Genomic DNA, 24,750 nt, shown 5'->3' with positions numbered 1-24,750 from the left:
ACTGAAAAATTGATTCAAGAGAGAAGAGTCCAGAGATTAAATTGCCGATGTGCTAAAAATCACTAACAGTTGTCCAGATCATTGACAATTCACCTCAGCTCTGATGTGCCAAAGAAACACATCTAAGCCATGAAGTGGAGTCTATCAGAGTGATTCAGCCACATAGGCCTAGGAGAGCTATATGATGTTTTGTCCATGGAATCCCTACATCAAGCTCCAAGTTAAATAATAAAAATGCCAAAGATGTCACACATAGCTTTACTGAAGAATTCCAGACAAGAAATTCCAACAACAGAGATGGTGAAATAAAACCAGAAAACTAAGTCATAATTATCCAGCAACCTGCTGACCTCATACACATTAACACTATCCAGCTACTCCGGTAAAGATTTGTTCCCTCCCTACTGTTTATTCACATAGCCTTTGAGATAGGCATAGGTGCAAATATTTGGAAAGATGCGCTTCAGTACTCAATTTTAAATATATTATCCATTCTTTTACAGCACCTAAGAGTGTCCAGGCAACTCATAATACAAACGAAAATACACAATCCATGTACCAAAGAGTTTACAAACCAATTTCAGACTTGACTCAAAGTGGAGAAAGGTCACAAAACCATAGAGTTCTGAGAGAAAAGGCAGAAGAACATAAATAAGATTACACAGTTAATCAGCAACGGTTAGTATTCATGGAGGAATACAGAAGAGGGATGGGTTTAGGGTTTATTTTAAAACGTTAATTATAGCAAAATGAATAACGTCCTTAGTTGGATAACTTCTTGCAGGCAGCACAGAAAATAAGGATTTTGAAGAGGGATTTGATTGAGAAGAGGGTAATGGCTTTGAGGATCAGTTAAAGAAGGACATTTGATTCACAAGGTGCTACATGGAATCAAGTGCAGGCATGTTTGTGGGAGAAACAGACAAATGGGTTATCAAGCCTGGCATCAGTAGAAGAATGTAGTGGGAGTTAAAGAAAATAATATATTACTTGTACTCCTTCTGGAGGTTTACAAACCTCTGGAACTTGATTCCTATAAACCCATATTTCTTAAGGCAAATACATTGGTCTGCATTTAGGTTTGGAGTTTAAGACAAAACCTTCTTTAGTTATTAGAATATGAAAAAAAAACATTTTTTTTTTTTTTTTTTTTTTTTTTTTTATAAATAATGAAAAACCTTTTCTTTTTCCCATATGTGGATAACTCCACAATAGCCAAATACATCAGTGAAACTTGTCAAAAACATTTATTTAAAAAATATTTTTGAATGAAAGATACCAGTAATTAAGACATGAATTTAGAATGCCAGTGTTATCTCAACTTTATCTTTACAAAGAATCAGGTATAAGTGTGCAGGAATCTAACATAATTGAACTGATCAGGACTTGTTTGTTAGTTTCACCTCCTACAACTCATTCTGCCATCCAAAAGGGGCAACATAGTAGCGAAAAAGTCTTTAATGCTTTTCACTTCTAGAGCTAGTTTTTGAAATGTTACCTCTGTCAATAGATATCATCTGAAATCTACAAATAGGGTCTCCCAGTCCAATACTGACTACTGGAAAGCATTCCTGATTTCTCCAGCATGCAAATAGAAGTTGGATCAGAACAAAAATAAGACTAAAGATACTATATTGAAACACATACTTTTAAAATAATGCCATACATCTTAATCCCGTCACTTATTTTTACAGATCTGATGCTGTTTTCCAGTGGAACATAACATAAGTGAGAACTGGTCCATTAGTTGTGAAACAGGATTGACAAAATGAAGGGCAGAAATTGCTTCACAGGAATTAGTGTCCCTCCCTTCACAGTGGAAGAATACAAGACTAACAGAATATGAAAATCACTATTTGCTGAAATTTCTCTCTTTCGAAAAAAGTGAAGTAAGGAATCTACACTAGAAGGAACCGAATATTTTTCCTAAGTAGCAGATAAATGTACTATATAGTAAAAAGAAATCATATGTAGTGTACTCATTTGGGATGACCTATACATGGTAATTCTAAGTGCAATTTAAAAAAGAACATTTATTTTCACTGTTGTGTAATCTCCTGGAGTCAAATGATGCAGAGACAATATTTTTGGACTGTAATTCAATAAAACACTTTTGATCTCATGCCCATAGCTTAATCATAAAGTCTGCAATGTAATATGACAAGAAAAATGACTAGTGACATTTTGGGCTGCATATGCAAAAATCATTGCATTAGTGAATGGAAGAAAAATCTACTTCCTGTGTGCATCTCTGGCACAAGTGCACTTGAAAAATTTTATTGTTTCTGTAGTTCTCCATTTGAGGAAATTGTGGGCCATACCGCTTGAGCCACAGACTCAGTAGTATTAAGAACACTTAAACAGTAATTTGTCAGCCACTCCACGAGCACATTACAAAGCAAGGAATATAAAATACTATACCTCATAACCATATCCCTATTCCATTCTGCTGCATCGAGACCCAGTTCCAATATTCTCTGCAGAAGAAGGGACAGGCAAGGGAGATCTGAAGAGGCAATGTATTCAGAGAACTCCAGCTACTGATAAATAACCATACTTCATTACATTGCTGAAGATCACCACTAGAGTGGGAAATAGCAGTAAACAGCACTAGAAAAATACTAGTAAGCAGCAATAACCCTCAAGAGAATGGCAGATCTTAAAAAGAGAATGAAGCACTGATCTCTACAACCTCTCTGGCCTGAGAATCAGCATGTCAGCTGGTGAGATGATACAGCAGAAACAGGAGGCACAGCACATCAGAAAGGTCTGTACACTGATAATCATGAATCAAAACAAGGGAAAAAAAAGAATAAAAACCACCCTCAGCGAGAAGGACTGAATCAGTTCTTAGAGCCTGGCTATGCAGCTCCAACTTCCCAGTGGCATTCTTCCATCCCTTCATTTTAGCATGAGCACCAATAGAAGGGAATGGGAAAATGAAGCATGAGTCAACCTCTTGTATACTGAGGACTGAGTAGAACACTTGTACCATTCTCAAACAGGAGAACCTAACTCTGTACAATTATCAGTTGAACTCCAAGTAGAATCTCTGCAAATTTCTGATATGGAGATCTTACACATCTAACAGATGCCACTGTCCATGTAGTACAATGGGTTCTAAGTCTTACTGGAACAAAAAGTCTTCCGACCTGTACATTTGATTCATTTAGATTTTTGAATGGAATAGCTTGACCTTTGTATGCTTCTCTAATCCCACAAGCAACCCTGAGTTCTTTCTAAAAGGTTTCATCAGTCTAGTTAACAACTAATACTTTTTATTGCACACATTTCCCATTACAAGTTGCCTACAATTTTACCAAATTAACTGTTCGGGCTAAAACAAATAGCCAGATAAAGCAAGAATACAGATGTTTGGGGAGGGAAACTAGGTATGGAAGCCGGTTCTGTGAGCCAACGGAGGACAAGAAAGACTGATTGGGGAGTAGTTTCTGGAGTTAAACACATCAAGATAACTGGCAGAATGTTCTCAGTGGAGTGTGCAGACCTCTAGAATCTGATCCCTCTAAGAGTCCATTAGAACCAAGCATAAGTTTCTAATTATAGTGAAAGGAATTATTTGTTGGTCAAGTCTTTAATTCTTAAAACTGATTAACTGCAGGAAGCAGGTGTTCTATTATTAAACCTTTAATTGTGCACGATTAATTTCTTTGTGAATGGCTGTTTTTACTAATGTAAGGTGCCTAGGTGGTGCTTCCAGAAGATAAGTTCCTTATACAGAACCAACCAATAAATTCTTCCACTGTGAGATCAGCAATTTCCCCATCATGGATCAAGATCGAATTATATGCAAGTATGGTCAATGCAACTGACTGTACAAATCCTACATGGACCAGGAAAGAGTAAATGGGCAGCAGTTGCTTGGTTATGAGGGAGGAGCTAAATGTGGAGACCCCAGTTGAGTTGGTGTCTGTCCAGGTGGGAGAGCAGACTTTCAGCTCTCACAGCAGGAAAGAAGATAGCTGAGGGCCAGGAACCAAGGAAGATTCCTGCATATCAAAGTTTCCCCAAGAGAAGGCAAGCTCAACAGAAGATGATTGCCTTGTTTGGCTGTCAATGACTGACTTAGGTTTGTATGACTGAGGCGCCTATGCACTTCAATGATAATAAAAATAATAAAAGACGTTTACTATAATATATCAGTCTATTGGATAAATTTGAGAAAAAATCATTTGATGAGAAAACAGAAGTGAATGGCCCTGGAGATGAAATATCAGCTGAATGAAAGGGATGAGCTGTGAAGTAACAATGCAGACAGAAGCTGATCCCACTGAGTCATAGGCTTGAAAGATTTTAAGCATGAAGCCATCAGTATCAAGAGACAGACCCTAAGAGACCCTAAGAGAATCTTTGATCAGATCAACATTAAAGCAAAACGTAAAAAAACAGAAAGCAAATAAATAACATGGAAGAATTCCTGCGCTACTAGAAGGAAATCTGGTATGAGAATGTACAAAAGAATCAGACAGTGAACTGGATTAAAAACGTGAGTGAAAGTTTAAAAATCAAACAATAGAGAAATACACAGGAATATTCAAGAAAGAAATACATGAAGTACTAAATAGCAAAGAGTCCTGTGGCACCTTATAGACTAACAGACGTTTTGGAGCATGAGCTTTCGTGGGTGAATATCACTTCGTCAGATGCATGTAGTGGAAATTTCCAGGGGCAGGTATATATATGCAAGCAAGCAAGCTAGAGATAACGAGGTTAGCTCAATCAGGGAGGATGAGGCCCTGATCTAGCAGTTGAGGTGTGAAAGCCAAGGGAGGAGAAACTGGTTTTGTAGTTGGCAAGCCATTTACAGTCTTTGTTTAATCTGAGTGATGGCTAGATCAAATTGCAGCATGAACTGAAGTCCGCAGTCTCTTTGAAGTCGGGTCCTCGAAGTATTTTTGCTGCGGATGGCCACCTTAAGGTCTGCTAATTGTGCGTTCCAGGGGGTTGAAGTGTTCTTCTACAGTTTTTGTATATTGCCATTCCTAGTATCTGATTTGTGTCCATTCTCCTTTTCGTAGAGACTGCAGTTTGGCGATGTTCATTAGTTAGAGGCGGGGGGGGGCAATTGCTGGCATATGATGGCGTCTATTACAATTGGTGGAGTGGTCCACAAACCAGAATCCTTGGACGTCCATCTCTCGGGCATTGCCACTCTCACTGAGGACTATGGTATGCGGACTCTCTGCTCAACCCTATGCCACCCGCACTCCAGCTGATCTCCTGGTGACACAGTGATTTCTGAGGAAACAATGCATTGGTCACCTCCCAGAAAACACCACTATGGAGTAGAGCTCTCTACCAAACATCCGCACCAGAGACTGGAATAACAACGTCAGGACACGATCCCTGATGCTGCCAGCACAACTGGCTGCTGAGCTCTGTGCCTTTTATCCTCACACACACTATTTCAAGTTTGATGAAATATATATCCCAGATCGTGGCACCCGTATGGCCCCACATGCCCCGACAATTATATGCCAATATTTTTCATGGCCGACCTGGAAACAACGCTTTCCGTCAAGCTCTATCCACGCATGCCCCTTCCTTACCTACGCATACATTGATGACCATCATATCTGGACCCATGAAGGAGACTCTGGAAAATTCCACACGATTTCAACAGTTCAACCCACCATCAACCTCAAGCCTGGACTAGTCTGCACGGGAGGTCACGTCCTAGACCCCACATGCAAATAAGCGCATGTCACATTAACACCACCACTTATACCGAAAACCTACCACCGCTTGCCTATTCTCATGGCCTCAGCTTCCAATCCGGCACATCACGCATCATTTGTCTACAGCCACAGCCTGAGGTCAACCGCACTCTGCTCTAACCACCTCAGACAGAAGTACCAACACCTACAAAATTATATCCAGCATTCTCAAAACTACAATACCCGCACGAGGAAACAAGGAAACAGATCACAGAGCAGACATGTACCCAGAATGCCTTCCTACTGCAAGAGATACAAACCCAGACAGAACAACAGCCTCCACTTTGGCCATAATATATCAGATCCCCAGCCTACCCGCATCAAATCTCTCATACAGTTTCTACAACCCATCCTGGACAAGAATCCCCACATTTCACAGGCTTGAGGTTGGAGGCAGTCCCTGCGTCACGACAACCTGCCACCCTTGAACATTTTCTCCACCAGTAACTGTGCACACTGCACATGAGTAACTCTAAGCTCAGAACCCCATCCATGCAAAAAACCTGATGGCACTCTGCCCACTACTCTTTACACCAGCGACACCATCACAGGACCGTCACCAGACCAGCAACACCATCACCGGTTCATATACCTGCACCGTCCACCATTGTACATATACACCATCGTATATGCAGCAATGCCCCTCTGCTATGCTACAATCGGTCGAACTTGGACCTCTCTACGGAAAGAATAAGATGGATGCAAATCAGATCTTAGGATGGCAATATACAAACTGTAGCTGAGAACACTTCAAGCTCCTGGGCCGCACAGCTAGCAGCTTAGCGGTGGGCCATCCATGCGGCAAAAAAACTACGGGACCCGACTTCAAAGAGACCCTGCTGAGCGTTCAGTTCCATCCTGCACAATTTCGACCACCATGCACTCAGGATGGTCAACAAAGATGTGAATGGCTTGCCAACTACAAAAACCGTTCTCTCCCTTGGTGTTCACACCTCAACTGTAAATCAGGGCCTCATCCTCCCTGATTGAGCTACTCCATAGATCATTAGGACTCTTGATGAAGGCCCTCGAGAGTCATCGCGTCCAGTCCCCTGCCCTCATGGCAGGACCAAATACTGTCTAGACCATCCCTGATAGACATGTATCTAACTACTCTTCAATATCTCCAGAGAGGCAGATTCCCAAACCCTCCCTAGGGCATTGATTCAGTGTTTAAACTAGCCCTGACAGTAGGACTTTTTCCTTAATTCCAATTCTACATCTCCCTTGCCGCAGTTTAAGCCATTGCTTCTTGTTCTATCATTAGAGGATGAAGGTGAAAGTTTTCTTCCCTCCTCCTGTGACACCCTTTTATGATACCTGAGAACATGCTGATCATGGCCCCTCTCAGTCTTTCTCTGTACAACGTAAATAAACCCAGTTCTTTCAGCCCATTCCTTCATAGGTCATGTTCTCAGACCTTTAATCATTCTTGTTGCTCTCCCCCCTCTCTGGACCTCTCCAATTTCTCCCAGCTTTCTTGAAATGCGGTGCCCAGAACTGGACATAATACTCCAGCTGAGGCCTAACCAGTGCAGAGTAGAGCGGAAGAATGACTTCTCGTGTCTTGTTTACAACACACCTGTTAATGCATCCCAGAATCACGTTTGCTTTTTTGCTCGTTATCTCTAGCTTGCTTGCATATAAATACCTGCCCCTGGAAATTTCCACTACATGTATCCGAAGAAGTGCGTATTCACCCACAAAAGTTCATGCTCCAAAAGGTCTGTCTATAAGGTGCCACAGGACTCTTTGCTGCTTTTACAGATCCAGACTAACACGGCTACCCCTCTGATATATGAGGTACTAAGAGGAATGAAAAATTGGAAAGTACCCGGACCAGATGGGGTTTGTGGATTCTGGCTGAAATATCTAAAAACTCTCCATGATTGTTTCCTTAAGCAATTTAATAAATCTTTGAAGAACAGATATTTGAAGAACAGATGTCTAAGACAGATGATGACAAGGAGAACCATCCTCAAACCAAAAAAAGCTGCAGTGATCCTATGAATTATAGTCCAATCACATGTTTAATCAACACGTGGAAACTTCTAACAGCATTTCTGGCAAAGAAGATCCAAATAGTACTAGCTTGCAAAGCAATGCTGCCTCCTGAGCAAAAAGGCTGCACAGTAAACAAAACAAACAAACAAAAAAATCACAAGATGCAAAATTAAAAAACAAAACAAAACAACAACACATGTAGAGATGGTGTAGACAGACTCCCAAAAAGCATATGATAGCATCCCCACATTCGTGATCTTTAAAACACTGAAAATGGACAAGGTTTGTGCAAAGATCATTTGTCAAAATTAAAGGGATTCCTTATCATCAGTGCTATTTGCAGTAGTAATACTGCTGCTGACATGAACGGTCTGTGAGATAACCACAATTTATCATATCAGCAAAGAGAAAAACCAACTAACCATTTGTTATAAATGGATTTATACTGAAACTATATGGACAGTCACAAAAGGAGGTATAGAGACTGATGACACGTAGAAAAGTTTGGCGAAGATTTAAAGCTGTGGGTTGGCATGGCTTTATATGCACCAGCTTCTGTAAAGAGTGGCAAGTATGTACAATCAGATAGCATAAAACTTACTCTCCAAGATCTCTCTCAGCTTGGCATCTTCAAATACCTTGGTCTCAGGGAAATGTCAGAGTTATAACATGAGGGTCAAAGAAGTGAGAAAAGAATATTACAGGCAAATAAGAACTACCGGAAAGAAAAAACTCAACCTGAAGAATTTGATCCAAGACACTAATATGTGGGTGATACCTATTGTATAGTAAACTCCCAGAGTGATCAAGTGGCATCAAAAAGAGAAGATAAACTTTGACACCCAAACAAGAAAGCTCCTGCAGATGCATAGAGTAATTAATGTCAATCAAAACGTGGACATGATGTACATTCGACAATGTGATGGATGAAAAGGTCTGCTATTTGTGGAGGAAATAATTTACAATGAAGACTATAACATCAAAATACGCATGAAATTAGCCAGAGTAAAAGATCATCTGGTTGTGATAACAAGTGATAGCCAAGCATGCATCTCAGCCTGAGAAAGCTGAAAAGAAAAGGGAAAGCAAGTTGCCAGAGAAAAGACTTGGAAAGCTTTACTCAGAAATCAAAGCACAGACAGTGATGGAGATACACCAAACCCATTAGCGACAGAAGATTAACAAACTCATAGCTTGTAGAAGAACAGCTCAAATGAGAGAGACAATGAGACTCACTATGAACACACAAGAGCAATCCTTAAGGCTTAATTACACTTGAAACACAACTGACCTATAGAACTGCTCCCTGAACTGCAGAATATGTTCCAAAAAGGAAGAAACATGGAAGCATGTGTTAAGCCCTTGCAGGACCCTGGCTGGGAGAGCACATCAGAAGAGACACAAAAAGGTTGTCAAGCATCTGCATTGGAGCCTCTGCATCAAGTGCAGATGTAAATGAACCATGCATTACATTACACCCACTGAACGGAAAGCACTCTGAAGAATGAAGAAGCAATGATTTTATGGGATCCTGCAGTTGTCATTGACTGAATGGTGTAGGCAAGTAGGCTGGACACAATTATTGTAGAAAAGATGTAAACAGTCTTATTTGTCTAATATTGCTACACCAGCAGACAAACATAAAAAAATAAAAAGAGAAGACAGCAAAGTATGAAGAACTATGCCACAAAGTGGAACCATTATGGAAAACTAGCATAAAGAAGATCCCTGTGATTCCTGGAGCATTCAGAGAGATCCCTAAGGATCTGAACGAACACCTCAAGAACATGTTAGGAGTGCAAGGTATCACAATGACCTCCAGAAGAGCGCCCTCTTATAGGCACTGCACAAATTTTAATGAGAGTCAAGACAACAAGTGCACCCGAGCACCTACAATGCAGGAATTCTGTGGAAACCTACAGAGTCAGTTCATGGTCAGGATTTACTGGTGAGTCACAGGGATAAAACTTTTAAACAGTAGCTTTTCCCTTTTTAAGCTTAAAGATCTTGTACATTGTGAAGGCTTTATGTTTTGAACAAACCCAAACTTCCCCATGACGCAGTAGTGAGAGATCATAATTAAAGGCAGTGTGTCCAAACCAGCCCTAATTCTGGATTCTTGATCTGAGAATCTGAAGAAGTAGGGAAGGTGACTAGAAAGTGTGAATCTGAAGAGGCTGCAGTCTCAAACAACAACAGCTGCTGGTAAGTAACCTCTCTCCTCTTCAAGTGGCCTCTGCATATTCCCATTTTGGAGATTTGCAAACAGTACACCTTATGAAGGTTGGCTAAGGAGCACTAGGTGAACAAGGGCTGCAAAGGTGCCATATAAACATCAGCTCTGGCTGGCAGCTAAAGAGAGTATTAGGAGCAAGTGCAATTTTACTCCAGATCAAACCTCCATGAAAAACAAATATTTGTTTAAAAGCACCTAGAGAGCTTCAATTACCAGCTTTGCTAATTATTCAAAAAAGGTAATATGCAGGTGTGTAGTGGATACTAACTAACTTTGTATCAATTGAATACCATCTGGTACCTCCAGGAGAATGAATACCCAGTGAGCTATAACAAACCTGTAAAAAAGCCTTGGGGAGATACAGACTATAAATGGGAATAAAGACGTCAACCAAAACACATTTTCTATATGAAGGATTGGCAATTTGGCCTATCTGACAAACTGGACTGTAGCTATGGCCATGAGGAATTACCTCCTTCCAGGTTTATGGTACAGATTATCATCTGACCAATAACACACTAGAGATCCCCAGAGCTTTCTGAAACAAGGCTCCAACTGAAAACCAAAAAAGAGACATGTTCCAGAGGGAACTGCCCTGGGGAAACTAAATGAGTACCGTATATACTCATTCATAAGCCGAATATTTTTGGTAAAAAAAATGACACATCAAAGAGCATGAGTCGTCTTATAATGGGTGTACACCAAAATTTGAAGATTTTAAACTCTATGGAATCATTGAATTGAATATCTAATACAGAGATAAGCAACCTTTGGCACACGGCCCAGCCGGGCCAGTTTGTTTACCTGCCGCATCCGCAGGTTTGGCCAATCGGGGCTCCCACTGGCCGCGGTTCACCGCTCTAGGCCAATGGGGGCAGCAGGAAGCGGCGGCCAGCATATCTCTCGGCCCGCGCCGCTTCCCGCCGCCCCCATTGGCCGAACCTGTGGATGCGGCGGGTAAACAAACCAGCCTGGCCTGCCACGGTGCTTACCCTGGCAGGCCGCAAGCCAAAGGTTGCCGATCCTTGAACTAATACATTGTAGTTTTGTTTACCTGGAATGTCTGAAGGCATAAAGCCCCTCAGCTCCCTGTGGCCGCAGTTCGCCATTCCCAGCCAATGGGAGCTGCGGGAAGTGGCACGTCACTTCCTGCAGCTCCCATTGGCTGGGAACGGCAAACCGCAGCCACAGGGAACTGAGGGGCTCCATGCATGCAAATGCTTCAAGTAAACAAAACGTCCCAACCCACCAGTCGCTCACCCTGACATGCCAGGAGCCAAAGTTTCCCAACCCCTGAAATATAGGGTCAGCTTATGAAAGGGTCATACAGTTTTTACTATTTTTACCTATCAGTTTTGGGGAGTCAGCTTATAAACGAACAAGCTAATGAATGAATATATACGGTATGTCCATTTTACGGTATCCCCAGTACAACAAAGTGCATTGTTAATACAAAATTTAATTTCCTTTGGTGTGGCCATCCAGGTAAAGCAAGTACCTGAAGCAATTTGAGCTGCACATGGATTAACACTTCTATAAATTAAAGGTACTACAAGATAAATGAGGACTGTTGTCCCCCGACATATGAGGATGAAAGCTGCAATCATAACCTATGCAGCCTGGCAGAATTCAAACACAGCACATATAGCAACATTAAGAGCAAGAGAGGCTTTATTGGTTAAAAGCTATTGCTTTAAAATAGTAGCCACTTAACTTGCAAAAAAATGTACCCAGAAGTCAGGGTAAGAACTCAGGATCTTAACCCAATGTGAAGACAAATATCCAATGAACTGGAAAGCAAAGTTAATAGACCTATGATATTTGAAGACAAAACTACCAAGATCTGATTAGGGGTACTGGCACCATCTTGGTTCCATCCTCACTTCCCTGGAGACCGATCTCCTGAACCAAGTGAATCAGAGGGAATATGAAGAAGAGTTCCTGATTCCAATCCAAGAAAGTGGAACTGCCAATGACATGTGATTTTGTTGACCCTGACACAGAGCTAGACATAATGGCTGTTATCCTTGATAATAATGAGACCTACCTACAGAGGCTACCCTGGCATAAAAGATAATGTTAAAATGAGAGCTAACTAGAGAGACAGGGCGAGTGAGTTAATATCTTTTATTGGACCAACTTCTGTTGGTGAGAGAGCAGAGAGACAAGATTTCATACTTATTCAGAGCTCTTCTTCAGGTCATTCCAGTAAACTGTAGTCTACACCAGAATGTCACACACTAACTGGCCTGCATGGACCCCACTGTCATGCACTCAAAATTCCCCAGCGTGCATTAATGTACTACTGTTTGAAAGAGATGGGATTACATGCAGACTAGGAAACTCTATGTATGCTGGGGTCCAAACAGGTCAATTAACACATGATAAATGGTACAGACTAGAATTTACACGCATTGGTCCAGACTAATGCGCCATGTAGACAAGCCCTAAGTCTCAGCAGAGAATTGCAAATTACAAATTAAGAGCTCCCTCATTAGGCACTGTGACTATCTGCATGCTCATTTTCAGGTCAGAACACTTCTTAGGCATCTGCTCCTGAAACAAATTGCTTGCCAAAATGGAGGATGAATGTTCTGGGCACTAGATTCAGTGAATCTAGAGAAAGGTCTGAGCACCTGTGAACCACTTATGTAGTAAGCCTAATCTGTCTGGTATATGATTCTCTTGAACCTGCAGAGCTGGCTCTTCAGCAATGAACTGCTAAGTAGAGAGTTAATGGTGCCAGAAAATGAAGGGTCGTGCACTGCTGGTACCGTACCGTCTGCAGACAAATCTTGACAAACTTATTGAGGCTACAGCACCCATTTAGTAAGTGGAATTTCAGAGTCAACAGCACTGACATTGGACCCAGCTGATTTGTATAAACCCTGGGACTTGGGTATTGCTGATTCTGGGTACCTACCCCCTTTGACAAGGAGTTTACCCAAATTACCAGTGCTGGATCTTTAGCACCAAATTATATGAACTTAGAACAGATCTGAGGTTTTTGTCGTCATTTCAGTTGGGTACAGAATGACTTCCAACTAGTGGTTCACCAAAGTCACTGGTGATCTCTCTTTGGCACTGGTGGAACCAGGGACCTTAGTGCTTCTTATGCTGTCTGCCAAACCACTTCAAGCAAGTGACTCATAAGAGTCAATTATACTAGATCTGCACCACCAGATCTCATCAACCCAAATGGACTTAATGTCACTTATATTGGTTCTGGATTACTTCAAGCAAGTCAACAGAGCTAAAACCTTGGCATCAAATTCAGATGATCCAGACTGTTGGGAATGTTAATGCTGTGCATAATGAACATTGGGCCACTTCCTCAAGAAGTTCACTGAAGTCCACAGTATTAGACTGTAGGCACTGAATTCAGTTGAACGTGAATGAATTAGTGCAATTTATAGTGGGCACCTAACCACACGTTGGTTCACTAGAGTCTATGGTGCCAGATCCTACACACAAACTTAAGTCAACCTGGAGGGATCTAGGGATCTTGGTGTTAGGTCAGTGGTGCTGGGACCTCTACTGTTTGTTGATAGTGCTGGGATCTTGACACTAGGCTTGGGTAGTCAGTTAAGACTGGGGACCGTTTAAACCAGGCAAAGGCTCCAAAACCAGAGATGCACTTACATGTTGGCAGATTTATTCAACTGAGCTTGAGAAGCCTTCCCATCAGCAAAGTGAGAGGCACTTCTCACTCAGTATAGGTCCAGAAGATATCTGTGCCAGATGGGGATAATTTTACTTTTGTTAAAAGAAATCTGTACTAACTGACAATCTAAACAAAAACAGCCCTGAGAGGGCAAGAGAAAAGCAAAAAATGATGAGGGAAAAAAAATCAAGGATACTGTGCATTATACAAGCTCAGAACACCTTTGGCAGTTAATAAGGAACTGAGGGGCAGTTGGGGACACTGCTCCTTCTATATCCTCGGAATCTTCTGTCAGGGGAAAAAGGAGGGCGGCAAGTGATCCCCAATGGACGATACTCTTCAGAAGATTCCACAGCTCAACACTAGGAGTTGCCAATCCCAAGGGGAATATGCATAGACCATTCAAAGTAAGGCTCTAATATCCTATGATCGACCCCTTTATCCACCCAGTTTCTCTGTTGTTTTTTTTTATTCTAAATTAAAAAGAGAAAGGATCCTGTTATTCCCCAATTTAAAAGAAAATCCCATAGGAAACTGATTCTCATAGTTTCTAGTCTTATCCAACAGGACATCTAATAATCTGTTTATAAAATTCATAAGCTCTAACAACATACTTCTGCTTCTTATTGTTCAAGATGAGCAACTTGATCTAAAACAAACTGACAATACGGAAACCTCCCATTTTCTAGATTTGCAGGTCAGCAGATGTTTATCCTTTTGCTTCAGTGCCTGTTAATTATAAAATGCTGTTCTGGGCAGGTATCTGCCTGGAGCTAATTTAAAAAAAAACAGCCAATTATGTAAAAGAGATATTTCCATGAGGAAATGAAAGCTAGCAGCTGAGACTGTTAAAAAGAAATGAAATGCATGGAAAGTAAGGCAGCCAGCTCATTCACATTCTGTCTTGTGTATAAATGTTTAATCAAAAATGGATCCAGGAAGTCAGAAGATAAATAAAGTTTCTTTGAGGAATCTCTTATTTTTAGGGTAACAGTCCATGATTTTGAATTCCACTGTTTTATTTCCTTCAGTTTCAGATATTTTCTTAATTTTATAATATACACAAACAGAGAAAGATTAATGCTGAAATTTTATATAAAAAATGTTTCTTCTGCTTCCACCCTGTTCCATGATGTGTTTAGGGGTGAGAACATTTAGTTTCTTCTCCTTTCCTCTTCATATGGAGAGGGTACATTGGAGAGGGACCTAGCAATTCCAAATATGAGACCGTGCATCTGTACTCTTCTTTAATTAGTATGATACCTTTCCTGTGGCCAGTATGCTGCCGAACTAAGTAGGGATAGTTTTCCACAGTGCCATGCACTGAGGAGTAATTCCACATCCATTACAGAAAAAGCACCAATTATAGTAAATACCACTATCATGCTTATTGTGTTCCTTTACTGATTTCAGAAGATTAGTATGCAACTGAATCTCTGAGGCTTGCACAATGCATCCCTACTGGAGTCCAGGCAGTTGTTGGAAACATTGGCTCCAACTCATAAATACAGAATATGTTCTGGAAACTTTCAAAGATCAAAGTTTTTATAGCTCCCTTTGTTATTCAAGGCCTGATTCATAATTGATTGAAGTCATTGGAAAAACTCCCATTGACTTTAATGAGATTTGTATCTACCCCTCAGTGAACTCAAATATTTAAGTGCATGACGTAACAGAAGCAAACCAGAGGCAGCTTAAAGTAAGGAGCATCATTTAAATTCACACATTTTATTCATGAAACAGTATAGTTTAAAAATATTTCATACATAGCAATTAAATAATAAAAAACTCAATTTATATAGGTTAGTCTTTCCTTTTTGGAAAATTAATGTATAGATAACTGATGGAGGTTTTACATAATGCTGGTCAAATTATTTTGTTGGAAATTTTTCATCCAATTTTTGGCAATATTTCCCAAAATGGATATTTTAAAGCATTTTGATTTTCTTAACATTTTATTATTTTCAACCTCAGCTTTTTTCTTCTTCCATTTTTTTTTGAATGTTCATTGTTTTATTTGTATTTGTTTATCTTTTCCACTATCAATATTAACTGGTCACCTTAATCAAATGTTAAGATTAAAAACTTCAGGTTTTTCAAAAAATCTCAATAAAAATATATTTGAAAGTGAAAAATATTTAACAAATATTCTACTACATTTTTGGAAAATAAATTGCCAGTCAGTTTTCAAATACAGCAGAATGAAATTATCTTCAAAATTCTGTGAACTTTTTCTCACCATCCCAAACATATTCTAGTTTTGAGTGAGCCCAACTCAGCTGAATGATGTATATCCTTTAACAACCTCAGCATACACACTAACACACTATAAATATTGCCAAGAAGATATGAATTCATCCACCTCCAAAAGACTTACACAATGGGGATTGGGTGCCCAGCAGCCTTAGACTCCCTTGAAAATGCTAGCCTATGAGTAGCCTCGCCATAATGTTAAGCATCTGGTTAAGCCTTTGTAGAGTCAGGGCCAAAAAATACATCTCTGCCATCACTTCCTCATACAAAACATTAACTTCAGAGTACAAAAGAAAATGGGACACCCCAAGCTGCTCACCCCCCACCGTCTGGCACGAGGCAGTCACCCTGAGGAGGGTCTCATCAGGAATCTGTCACCGGAACCTTGCAGGGGGCCCCCTGTCGCTCCTGTCCCACATCCCCTGGGGCTAAAGCAGGGAATGGCATGGAGGTCTGACCTCCGTGACATAAATGTAGCCTTAAGCATGAGTGTCTAGTAGAATTTGTCCTGACCTACACAAGTCAGTAATGGTCACCTTATCACAAATAGGACTCAAAAGAATACCGTTATCTAATGAAGACAAGCCCTAACAGGCTGAAAGGCTTCTACTGGGAGACAGCATTTGAAATGAATATATCTTACCTTCACACACTGGGCAGCATTCCCCAGGTACCTTAACAGGATTCAGGCAACTCTGTCCACAGGCTGTTGCCACACAGTGTGGGTCTCCATTGATACACTGGCAGAAAGTGCAGTCATCTTCTCTCCATCGATCTCCATGTGCTTGGATCTGACCATTGGCATAGCAGCCAGCAGGGTTATTAACTGGATATACTGGATCTAAATCAAGATAAATTATAGTAAGAAGAGACAGTTTATTCTCCCCGTTATACTTGGAAGATATTTATAAATGTGCAATTTGATAATACCATTATGGAGGCTGGCCTTGAGACCCTTTTCCCTTTCTGGAAAAGAACCTAACGCATTCATGGGGACTTGGTACTCAGGCAGGTGATGGATCTGGAGCAGCGGTTCTCAAACTGTGAGTCGGGGCCCCAAAGTGGGTCACAACCCCATTTTAATGGGGTTGCCATGGCTGGAACCCAGGGCTGAAGCCCAAGCTCCACCACGCGGGGCCGAAGCCCAAGGGTTTCAGACTTGGGTGGCGGGCTTGGTTACAGGTCCCCCCACCTGGGGCTGAAGTCCTTGGGGTTCAACTTTGCCCCTCCCCCATGGCTGTGGAGCTCAGGTTCTCCCCCCTTGCCGCAACAGCAGGGTTCAGACAGGTTCAGCCTTCGGTTCCCACTCCTAAGGTCATGTAATAATTTTTGTTGTGTCAGAAGGGGGTCACGGTGCAATGAAATTTGAGAATCCCTGGTCTGGAGACTCAGGTAACTCCTTTTTCATTTACACTTGACTACAAGATTGAACCCTTTTCTTTCAGGGGCTGACCTTGCCACTGTGATCCATGCTTTAGTCATCTTCAGATTAGCTACTGTAATATGCTCTGCATAGCACAGCCACTTGGAAATTTAGCTTGTACAAAATGCAGCATCCTGACTGGAAAGAGTGCTTATGACAGGAATCAAATTGCGGCAGGATGTACACAACTCACAGTAAATGTCCAAGTTATTTTAAGGTATTGGTTTTAAACTATGCAATATCTTAAATGGGTTGGATCATGGTTACCTCAGAGACCACCTCTCTTCCATGTGATACCATGAAAGATAAGATCAAGTTCAGGCCCTGTTTTAACAGACAACAAATATGGATTTCAATTTCATTTGTGCTCGCTCAATCTCATTAGTTTAACATAACTGAAAAGCCCATTCAATGTTTTTTAAGAAGGTTTTTCAACCATGGTAAGCTAGCTTGACTGAGCTCACACAACTGAACCCACACCGCTTTTGCCTTGATTTTCGGATCTGGGCATGATCTTAGATTTAATCACAGAAGGCTGGAGGCAGGACATTCTCCATTAGAGCTCCATTAGGAAACTGCTACCTTCCACAGAGCCCGAATCCGTGACCTTCAAGTCACATTGCAATGATAGTTTGTTCTACTATTTTTTTTTTTTCCTGAAATGAAGAAATGACGGTCATCGGTGAAGCAGCATACACAAATTGGAGTTGTTGGTATCAGGATGCGTCTATTATTTTAGTGAGATGGTTTGAATTGTAATTGTTTTTACAAAATTTGTACATGCCCAGAATGTTAGATGGATGTATATTTTAAAATAAAACTAAATAAAACCAATACTTCAAGTCTCTTGGCCTCTGGTGATCCCAGTGCATTCTGAGGCATAATGCCTGACAGCAGGTAATTTGAATCAAATCTCAAATTCAAATATAAGAACAATTATTGAGGTGACAATCAGGGGTGCTGCAGATCCAGCCTAGGATAGGAAGGCCTAGAGTAAGCCTAAGAATAATTAGAGCCTAATAACAAGTGTTGAAAAGTTTGAACTTGTGAAGAACACAAACATAGTGCAAGTGCACACTGGTGTAATTATATTTAAAAAGTTAACAGGAGACTGGATGTTCAAATGCATAATACAGTTCTGCAGTCTCTATGAGGGGATATCAAAAGGGTAGAAAAAAGTTAGGGAGTGTCTATTCCCCAGTAGTTGCATCTATGCACGTACAGATAATCTTCACAGAAGTGGAAAATCTTAGACTTCATAGAAATATTCTATTGGACATACTCTTTCACCTACCCAGCACCTCTATGTACTGACTTTCAAATACAACCAATTACATAAATTCAGCTGAAAATATAGGTGCTGACTCTGTGGGTGCTCCGGGGCTGGAGCACCCATAGGAAAAAACAGTGGGTGCTCAGCACCAACCAGTGGCCCCGCTGATCAGTTCCTCCCCCTCCCGCAGGCTGATGATCAGCTGTTCAGCGGCGTGCAGGAGGCACTGAGGGGAAGACCAGGGGCAGGAAGAGGCAGAGTGAGGGCGGGGCATACTTGGGGGGGGGGGAGAACAGGGCGAGAAGAGGTGGAGTGCTGCAGGCATGGGAAGAGGTGGGGTGGGACCTGGGCGGAACAGTGGATGATTACCCCTTGGGAAAACCTGAAAATTGGCACCTCTGGCTGAAAAGAGGTTTTTGTTTGTTTGTAAACTTACAAGGAAGAGAAAAACTATTTTGCACTCTTAACTAGACTAAAGTAGACACTAGCAAGTGAATGCTATAATATTAAAAGCCTCATGTTAAGAGACTTTCATTTCCAGATTGTTTTAATTTATTTACTATGTAGGATTGCTATCAAATCATTAAGTTTCAAAACAGTGTGGCCTTCTACATTAAACAATGTAGAACAAGCATACACAAAAATACAAACTTAGATACTTCAGGACCTTACTGTCTATTTTTTGTACTTCTGTATATTGTGTGTGTATAATTAGCAAACAGACTGCATTTTGTTTTCTAACTGTTGAAAGGCCAGGAATTTACATTGGCGAGACAAGTTCACCCTATAAACCATCTGGTTATGTTGTTATCAGCCGGTGACCTTAGGACATAAAGTAAGCCGTCCCCTGCACCTTTTGGGACTCAGCATTTACATCAGACTGCGTGCTTAGTCTCTTTTGTAGAAAAATCCTTTTTTCCTCCTCCTTCCCCCACACCCGCCAATAATGCATAACACAGGGACATACTTGCCACAATGACATTACTTTGCCCTATCAAGTCAAGTTCAAAGCTTTAACAGTTATTTGCATTACTCAGTAAAACACAGTTTCATCTCTTGAGATTTAAAACTCCCAGATCTGATTCCTTGTTACTAAAGAAAATGAGATACATGTGCCTCAGGGCATGTTATTGTAATCATCATGCTTATGTTTGGGAATATACCTCTTCATACCGAGACTTCCCTTCAGAATTCATGCAAATGAATAATGCTATTCTACATAGGCTTTCCCACAACTAGGAAGAAAAGTATATTTTGATCTTCAGGAATGTACTAAACTCATCCAAATTAGCAACGATGCTGATGTATTTTGTCCACAAACACAAAAAGGAAACATATGCATCTCTATTATAATTTTTTCAATTAGATATCAAAAAGTGAGCAGTAATTCTAGATTACAAAACAAACAATAACAAACTAGCACTACATTAGAGATACAGCCAACATTTTAATAGTTAACACTAGCAACTCCCAAATACGTGCAGACATTCACTTTCCTCTACCCTTAGGTTAAATTCCAGCCACAGAACATTAAGGATGCAAAGTCAAGCAGTCAAAAGTTATTGAACATCAGATATTTTCCACTTTGTGTGGGTATTCATTATGATAAAATTGGATGCAACTTTGAGTGACAGGATCACACAAGTACTTTTTTAAAGGACATCTGTTTCATTCAGTCACAAGATGGTAAATAAGCAAAATTCTTTAAAAGAAATAAGAATGTTCTCTTTTGGTCAAGGCATTGAACTGGAAACTCGGGACTACTAAGCTCTTTACATCATTCTGCCACAAAACCTTTTTATACAATCATGGCCAATACTACCAAAATGCACAAAGAGGCAAAATAAAGGCTGCACAGACAAGCCTAAATCTTAACTTTTGAGGTGTTGTCTTTGCAACCATAATGTTCTTTAAACTTACCCGTGTTTTATGTAATTATTTAATTTTCTTACCCCAAACCAATACATACCATACTCATTGGAAAAGAATAAGGAAATCTCTCTTCTCATAAAACTCTGTAGGCTGGATTGTGATTAGCCTTTATACAAATGCAGAAGGAGAGCACCAAGAGGTCTCCCACAAGAAATGGATGTATAGAGCAAGCCTTGCATACTCAGGGACAGTATATTACACTCCTTGAAGGGGCGTAACAATCACCACACTCCTTGCTTCCAGAGAAATTCTGGAAGAATTATGAGGCAGAAATCTTTCTGCAGCGTATGCAAGATTGGTAGGTGCCTGCACCACTACTTGTGAGCTTAAAAGTAAAGGAAAAGAGCATAGAGGATCCATCAAGAAACAACTCAAATCATCAGAAAAATGTAAGCAGATAAAATAAGCAACCGTAACAAGAAAGGAAACATTGAGGAAAAGAAAGTCCACAAAAAATCCCCAACACTCAGAATGGAAGAAGCAGGAAAAGAGGAGAGAGAAATACATGTAATGATGTGTAATGTCTGTACCAATTGAGGAAGAAAGTCTTTAATTGATGTCTTTCTAGCTTCTATTTAACATACACCATTTTGGAAATTCAAAAAGAAAAATATCAGAGGGGTAGCCGTGTTAGTCAGGATCTGTAAAAGCAGCAGAATGTCCTGTGGCACCTTACAGACTAACAGACGTATTGGAGCATGAGTTTTCGTGGGTGAATACCCACTTTGTCAGATTCATGTAGTGGAAATTTCCAGAGGCAGGTATAAATATACAAGCAAGAAGCAGGCTAGAGACAACAAGGTTAGTTAAATCGGGGAGAATGAAGCCCTGTTCTAACAGTTGAGGTGCGAACACCAAGGGAGGAGAAACTGCTTTTGTAGTTGGCAAGCCATTCACAGTCTTTGTTTAATCCTGAGCTGATGATGTCAAATTTGCAGATGAACTGAAGCTCAGCAGTTTCTCTTTGAAATCTGGTCCTGAAGTTTTTTTGCTGCAGGATGACTACCTTTAATCTGCTATTGTGTGTTCAGGGAGATTGAAGTGTTCTCCTACAGTTTTTTCTATATGCCATTCCTAATATCTGATTTGTATCCATTTATCCTTTTGACATTTCGTAGGGAACGTCCAGTTTGACCGACGTACATGGCAGAGGGGCACTGCTGGCATATGATGGTGTATATTACATTGTGGACATGCAGATGAATGAACCGGTGATGGTGTGGCTGATCTGGTTAGGTCCTGCGATGGTGTCACTGGTGTAGATATGTGGGCAGAGTTGCATCGAGGTTTGTTGCATGGATTGGTCTGAGTCAGAGTTACTATGGTGCAGTGTGTAGTTACTGGTGAGAATATGCTTCAGGTTGGCGGGTTGTCTGTGGGCAAAGACTGGCCTGCCTCAGCCTGTGAAAGTGAGGAATCATTGTCCAGGATGGGTTGTAGATCACTGATGGTGTGTTGGAGCGGTTTTAGCTGGAGACTGTATGTAATGGCCAGTTGAGTTCTGCTGGTTTCTTTCTTGGGCTCGTCTTGCAGTAGGAGGCTTCTGGGTACACGTCTGGCTCTGTTGATCTGTTTCCTTATTTCCTCGTGCGGGTATTGTAGTTTTGAGAATGCTTGGCGTAGATTTTGTAGGTGTTGGTCTCTGTCTGAGGGGTTAGAGCAGATGCGGTTGCACCTCAGTGCTTGGCTGTAGACAATGGATCATGTGGTGTTCGGGATGGAAGCTGGAGGCATAGCGGTCGGTGGGTTTTCGGTATAGGGTGGTGTTAACATGACCGTCACTTATTTGCACCATGGTGTCTAGGAAATGGACCTCCCGTGTAGATTGGTCCAGGCTGAGGGTGATGGTGGGGTGGAAGCTGTTGAAATCGTGTTGGAATTTTTCCAGAGTCTCCTTCCCATGGGTCCAGATGATGAAGATGACATCAATGTAGCACAGGTGGAGAAGGGGCATGAGTGGACGAGAGCTGAGGAAACGTTCCTCAAGAAAAACATTATCATACAAGCAACTGAGACAGCTAACTTTGACGTGTGTCATTTGGACATAATTTGATTTATTAAGATGGGTATAAAACCTCTTACAACCCCTAACTGCAACAGAGTGCTGGAAATTAGCAACTGAACTAGCACTCTGATCACTGCTTAAACAATTAGTCCCCCCAGATAGCCTGATTAAGGAAGTTCCTGATTACCAGATTAGATTGGGGCCAGGTAAATTATGAGCTAATTAGCTATTAACAAGGAGACTGCATAAAAGAGCACCAGAAGGAAGTGCACGATGGAGGAGAATCAAGAGAGAGAGAAACGCTAGCAGGGTCTGATAAAGGGAGCTCTCTGTGTGGAAAGACTTCTTCCCACTTCTACCACCTGGGCAGAAAAGATAGTTATGCTGAATGTCTGTGTAAATAGTATGGCTGTATGACTATATAAAAAGTGGCGAGACAAAGCACTGTAAATAAACTACAGGGTGATATCTCCAGAAGGAAGATCAATGAACAATGTATGACAGCAAAGACGACAGGAGCAGGGCATGCCCCATCACACCAAGAGAAGTAGTAAAATTATAATCCCTTAGAGAGAGCCAACCATCTAACCTCATCCAAAAGGACACTGAGTCAAAAGGGATTACAGAAGAAGGGAACAAAGTAATTGGCTTGCCAGTTACTGAAAAGCCAGAGACCATCTTCCCTGACAAAGATGTGGGAGCCATACCAGAAAAGGAAGCATATAAGCAGCAAGCCAGACCAATGTCAGATAACCTGGCAAATGAAGCAAGAGCCTGACTGTTGTATCAGACAAGGCCAAATTAAAAAACAGCTGAGACTAAAACCCAGACCCGAGAGACGGGGTTCTGCTGACAACTGTCTAATCATTATCTATTGTATCCTGTCTACCAGGAACCAGCCACACCAAGAGAATTCCATTTGAAGGATCTGATATCCTAACTCGCAACATCTGAGAAAAAATAAAAACTAATTCACTTGGCAGTCCCATTTGCAGTGTCTCAGGTGAGGAAAGGTAAAGCTGATTTTTTTTAAAAAGCAGTCTAACACAGTACTGAACCATTCCTCAGAAAAACTAGCTGACAAATGATGTAGTACCAACTTTTCAGTAAACATGAGAGATCATGGGCCACCTTCTTTGTGGTGTAACTATGGCAGAGAAGCTGCCCCTATGTTTGAGTGTATGAGAGTCATTTAGATACAAGAGATCAACATACCATACAATCTCCAGAAAGAGAGGTTTCCACATCATTAATCAAATATTGTTTAATTTCAGTTGACATATATATTATTTATGTTTATAAGGTCTAATCCTGGAAATTTTAGGCATACAAGCAGTCCCACTGAAGCAAAAACCCCATCCACTTAAGGCAGTGGTTCTCAGTCTTTCCAGACTATTATACCCGCTTCAGGAATCAGATTTGTCTTGCATACCCCAAGTTTCACCTAATTAAAAACTACTTGCTTACAAAAATCAGATATAAAAATACAAAAAAAAGAAGTGTCACAGCACACTATTACTGAAAAATTGCTTACTCTCTCATTTTTATCTTATAATTATAAAATAAATCAATTGGAATATAAATATTGTACTTATATTTCAGTGTATTTGATGCCTGAGCCTCGTCACCCAGATTTGAAGCATGTAACTTAACTTCGTAGGGCCCCCTGTGACATGTGTCCCCAGGAAACTGTCCTGCTTGCCACCCCTAACGCTGGCCTTGAACTTGTGACTCCCCTAAACCTGTCCCACGAAGCCTGTCAGGGTCATGATACCCAGGTTGAGAAACACTGAATAACGCAAATATCTAGATGAGCTGACCTACCTCGACTGACCTGTGCGCACCCTTGACTGAGAACCATTCATGTGAGTAAGAAACACACACTCAGGTGAGCAACGGTTACATGACTGGATCCAGAGTTGACACTGAAAGAGTATATTGTCACCTGCCACATTCAGTACTCTCCAGGCTGTAATTAAATACTTGACTATATCTTTAAATATCTGGAAAACCTGCAGTCAATTAAATATTTCTAGCTAAGTAACAACAGCAGCAACATTTAACTTTTATAGCCTCTTTCTTCTATAGATCTTAATGTACCTTAGAAAAAGACGGTTACTCACCTTTGTAACTGTTCTTCGAGATGTGTTGCTCATATTCATTCCAAGTAGGTGTGCGCGCCGCGTGCACGTTCGTCGGAAGAATTTTCCCCTAGCAACACC

The 24,750-nt window shown here is 40.9% G+C and overlaps 1 protein-coding gene across 3 annotated transcripts in view; it reads right to left on the bottom strand.

Annotated features, from left to right (window-relative positions):
* CRIM1 (cysteine rich transmembrane BMP regulator 1) overlaps positions 1 to 24,750 on the bottom strand; it is a 330,365-nt gene that overhangs the window by 112,057 nt on the left and 193,558 nt on the right. For 2 of the 3 annotated variants that reach the window (XM_075064226.1, XM_075064227.1), the window contains exon 5: positions 16,539 to 16,736. The exons of the other annotated variant lie outside the window; for it this stretch is intronic. In XM_075064226.1, the coding sequence (XP_074920327.1) occupies positions 16,539 to 16,736 (198 nt within the window). The remainder of the gene's footprint in view (positions 1 to 16,538; positions 16,737 to 24,750) is intronic. 3 annotated transcript variants of the gene reach the window in all.

This window comes from Chelonoidis abingdonii, chromosome 3 (genome assembly GCF_003597395.2).
Source record: "Chelonoidis abingdonii isolate Lonesome George chromosome 3, CheloAbing_2.0, whole genome shotgun sequence".
NCBI lineage: Eukaryota > Metazoa > Chordata > Testudines > Testudinidae > Chelonoidis > Chelonoidis abingdonii.
This window is presented reverse-complemented; position numbering and strand designations above follow the sequence as displayed.